General features: G+C 42.8%; 1 protein-coding gene across 1 annotated transcript in view; it reads left to right on the forward strand.

The window, feature by feature from the left end:
* Positions 1 to 4,797, forward strand: part of ARPP21 (cAMP regulated phosphoprotein 21) — a 105,169-nt gene that overhangs the window by 26,795 nt on the left and 73,577 nt on the right. The window contains exon 9 of the mRNA XM_035896578.1: positions 1,530 to 1,631. Within this exon, the coding sequence (XP_035752471.1) occupies positions 1,530 to 1,631 (102 nt within the window). The remainder of the gene's footprint in view (positions 1 to 1,529; positions 1,632 to 4,797) is intronic.

Genomic DNA, 4,797 nt, shown 5'->3' on the forward strand with positions numbered 1-4,797 from the left:
GGCGGCTCCGGGCTGCGTGGAAGGCTGTGTCCGTCGCATTTCTCAATGTCTCGCCTAACTATGGCAGTTGTTCCGCTCCCTACAGCTTCCTCCTTCTGTTGTTACCCGTTCAGAGTTGGATTTCAGTATGGACCGATGGTAAACTGATGTAGCCCAAAACGGGGAGAGGAAAAAAAAATATTAAAAAATAAAAAAAAAATTAAAAAAAAATGCCCCAAACAAACATGTGATGGTGAGGCCAGGTTGATTTTTTTTTTTTTTTAAAAACCAGTTTAAATTTTAAACAAATTAAAGTTTTAACAAAAATAAATCCGTTTCATCTTTTTAGTTCCCTCCCTCCTCCTGTGCCCTCACCACCTTTTACTGTCTGTGTAACTTGCTTGTCGTGCATGTACTGTGGCAGACGTTCCCCCTCTGTGTTGCCTGTGCCATAACACTACCTTACCTCAGGTGAGCCCGATGAGTAGGGGAGCGCCAGGGAAATGTGTGTGTTTTGTGCTGCCTTTAAAAGCGGGTGTCGTGCTGTTTCAATCCAGTGCAAGCTGTGTATGTGGAATATATTAACAAAACGAAAAATAATCAAAAAGGGTTCTGACGTGAATTGCTCTTATAAGAAAATTCTCACAGGTAAGAAGACAGCGTGTGCTTTCTTTGCTTAGGTTATGTTTGTGGAGGGACCTGCCAGTGAGTCTCTCATTGCCACCCTCCTTCATGTTTTCACATAGCAACCTTGCCAGTTATGCTGCATCTGAGTTGGCTTCGAAAAACAAACCCCAAGCATTCTCAGGGTGCGGTGAACATGGGGAGCAGGCAAAGGAGAGCAGCGTGACCTATCTCACCAGCTGCTGGGGTGCAGGGGGAGAAGGGGCAGTACTTGAAACCCAGTTGCCAATGAAGCATTTCTTGTTGGGGGTCCTCTACTCCTCTCCTCCCTCCCACGGCACAGCCATTTCCTGCACTGTGGTTTACCGAGAGGCACAAATGGCCCTTCTTTTCCCAGCGAAACCGAAGTCGAGGGTTCCTTATGGTGTGGAAATGGTTAAAACTGTCATGCCCAATATTTGGGACTTCTCATCCTTGTACACACATGGCCTTTGGTGGGTTTCTTCTAGGGTTTGCAGTTTAGCTCTTGCAGCCTAGTTTCCCTCTTTTCTTCCTGGATTTCGTAGGTAGCGCAGCGCTGCCTGCCCTCCTGCTCCTCGCAGCCGGTAGGAGTGTCAAGAAATCTTAGCAGTTGAGAGCAATAGCACTTAGGCTTGGGGTGAGAACACCCGATTTTAGGACGGCGGGTCCACAAAAGCCATGCAGAAAGCCTCGTTTCGGCCAGTCGCTGAACGAACCCACGTGCAGTATCTGACTGGAAACCCTCGGGTGCCCAGCCTTGCCGGGCGCTTCGTGCAGGAATGACAGCTATCATTTTCATGCTTCATTTGTTTAAGTGAACATTTATTATTCTCAGCTGACAGTTACTTAACGGCAGTTTTTAACAGCTCAACTTATATAACCCTCCTGGTTTTCTTTCTGCTCAGCAAAACAGAATTCTTCCATTTAGAGATGACAGACGAAGTAAATCAATTGAAGAGAGAGAAGAGGAGTATCAGAGAGTGAGGGAGAGAATATTTGCACAAGATGTGAGTAGTTGTTTTAATTGCCTCTTTAGTGCCATACCTTCGCCGGTAGTCAGACAGTCTTGCTCCCCTCCGATACGAACACTGCAGCTGGACTTGCCCTGTGGAGCTGGAGGCGACAGGGAAGGGCAATTGGCGCAGAGGGTCCCAAGAGGAGCTCGAGAGGTGCGGAGGTTGGCTTCTGGAGAAGGAGGTGACGAGAGTTGCAGGGAGAAGGGTAGAGGAGAGATCAGGCCCAGCATGTTGTCTGGGGAGTGCTTATCCCGTTTCTTTGAATGTTCGTGTGGTCTAGGTTTCCTTCTTTTTTTCCTTCTCGTTTACCAGCCGAAGAGCAGTGATTTAAATGGACACTCTCAGTAATTTCAGATAGCCATGTTATTTCATACTTGTTTCAAGCTGGATCAAATTTTCTAAGTGCCCTTCTGCAGAGCCTCCTCGTGGTTTTGTTTCTTTTGACCAGTGCCATAGCACTAAGAGCAAAGAAAAGCCAGAGGTTAAACATGGAGTTGCACGGGTTTTTGAAATGACCGATGAAGGAACTGTATTTCTGACCTCAGAAAGAGTTGGTCACATTGTTGATGATTTCATTCTGAAAGAAATAAAATGAAATAGGCATTGTAATTCCTGCTTTACCAAAAAATCAGAACAACAAGCTGCATTGCTAGAGGAAAACATTTAAATACAAAACATCTGTGAGCAATACTTCATGTTTCTGAAAAAGGAAGAAAAATCAATTTGCTACAATACTGTAATGACAGGGTCCTAAAAAGAAGAAAAGAAAATAGTCAACATTTTATTGCTTTATCTCACATCCTAGTGGGAGTCCTGCCACTAAGGAATATGGGAATAAACCCAATTAAAACTATTACTGAAAATCATTACTTGGCAGTGTCCTTTTAAATTAAAACTGTTCATGTGTTGCAGGGATAATAGTACTATTTTAGATATCCTTTTATTTTGCTCTGGTTTTGGAGTTGTACACATTCAAGTTATTCTTTGGCAGAATACATTCTATAGATTTAAGGTGTCTGTTGTCTCATTTGTGATAAGTAATTTTGCTTCTTTATAAGTAGTTTGCCACATCTAAATGTTTTTAGCCTGGCTTTTCCTTTCTTGACTGAGACCATTCTGGTAAAAGCAGAGGCCCTTTGGTTTATGTTTTGCTTTCAGCATGTGGGTCTGATGTAAATCCTGTCACAGTATATACGGTAGAGTTAGAGTTGCGCAAGGGCTGCAGAAGCTTCTTTGCAACCTTGCTCCTATATGAAAGTTGCTGTCGCTGGCTTATTACAAAGGAGCTCGTGCAAAAGAAAACAAAATCTTTGGGTTTTGAAACAGACTTCAAATGAGGCAAAATGTAGTTTAAAAAAAAATATATAGAAAGCTGTTGCCGAAATAATGCAGCTTCTATCGCAAGCAGCAGCTAGAAATGCCAGGCTGGGAAACGGAGGTAGCTGGAAAAAGTGTGCTGCAACTCGCTCCACGCTGTGCTGGTGTTTTTTATCTCTAGATACTTGTGTCTTAAAGACAAGCAAGAGGTGAGCGTTTTACTTGCTTGCAGCAGGAGGTTGTTGTGGTCCATTGGGTTAGCATCTCCGAGCGGCAAGGCAGAAGTGACAGTGTGGTTTGTGGCAGGCATTTTAAGTGGATTGGGAGTGAGCACTGTAAAGCTCAGCGATGTTAGAGATCTCTCCCTCTCTCTCTCATATCCGCTCATTTGCCCTCTCTCTCTGCTGTTGCAGGTGTCAGTGAGCAGCCTAGTGCAGTGAATTTCAGCAAGCCGTACTGATAATATTAACAGGAATATATGTCTTAGCTGAGCTTTTCTGAGTGGAGCACTCACAGATATGAGGTGGCTTTAGGATGATGTCAGTGATTGTGGTGGTGGGCAATGTCACTTTTTTCAATTTTAGGAAAGAGAGCAATGGCTTCCTACTATAGGTAGCCACTTATTGCATGTAAAGACTTTAGCGTTTGAAAGCCCTCTGCAATCGTTAATTGATCCAATTCTCCCCAGGTTTCTCTGAGGTAGGTACCTAAGCCTTGTCATCCTGCAAATTCTGGATGTAGAAAGAGAGACAGGGAGGGATTAGTCATGTAGTATTTTTATTATCTCTGTACTGTTTACACTGCTGTAGTCAGGCCTTTATCAGTGCCTTGCTTATGAACCTTAGCAAATGGATTATAGATACTTCACTTCTAATTAGAGTATGCATGAAGAGATCTTGCATGAGAGGTCTCCAAAGGGCAGCCATGAAGGTCAAGAGCACTGCCGTAACTTGCACCTAGCACCCCTCTCTAAACATGCTTGAGGTACCCAAAACTCTGGATAACATACCAGCCCAAGAGCCAGAACTTTGAACAAAATACAGGAGGAAAAGGCAGTCTGGTTACAGGGGCAAAAAATTCTGTGTGTGTTTCAAATGCTGTGAAAAATGTCTTAACCTGGACCCCACATACCAGCCAACAGAAAGTTTTCTTGCCCTTCCTTTGATTTTGCAGCACTCTAGTATGCCAGATGTCTTCATTTCCAAGTGGGAAGGCTTTAACAAAATAAATATGTTCATGAATAATGCCATCATTATGATAGTCCTTATGATGATTAGTCTGATATTAGTCAGTTTAAATTATACTTACTGGCAAGTTTTCCATCTGCTGTGCTGGCTATCATAAATTTTGACAAGGGGAGCTGGAGGTTTTAATGACTCCTGTCATGCGTAGAGTCATAGCAAGTGGCAGGGATTGAGAAGAATCTTAATGTGATATCTTAATAAAAGGATTGGAGGAGAAATAAATAGTTAATAAATGTGATCGCTCCAGCTCACTGAAATAAGAACTACAAAGTGCACCTCAAACTTTCCAGGCTGCTAACAGTAAAAGAGTGCTGCATGAGCTGTCTTCTGCTCAAAGCTGTTTTCAAGGTTAGTTTTTAATTGCAAGGCCTACAACCTTCCTTTTAAAAACATTTTTTATTGGAAACTTAGTTTTCCAACAATTTGTGAATTTTACAACCAAGTGCACTGGAGGCAGAGGACCTGGAGTATCTGGGTCTTGCAAAGAAGTTGTTTCTTGTCTGAACTGCTTTAGTTGCTTTTAGCAGCTTGAAAAGTAATTGCCCAAGACAGACAAAGAACAATTTAAAACAATAAAAAAAAGTCTATCTTGTTCT

The sequence above is a fragment of the Egretta garzetta genome, unplaced genomic scaffold, assembly GCF_000687185.1.
Source record: "Egretta garzetta isolate BGI_Z169 unplaced genomic scaffold, ASM68718v1 scaffold170, whole genome shotgun sequence".
Classification (NCBI taxonomy): domain Eukaryota; kingdom Metazoa; phylum Chordata; class Aves; order Pelecaniformes; family Ardeidae; genus Egretta; species Egretta garzetta.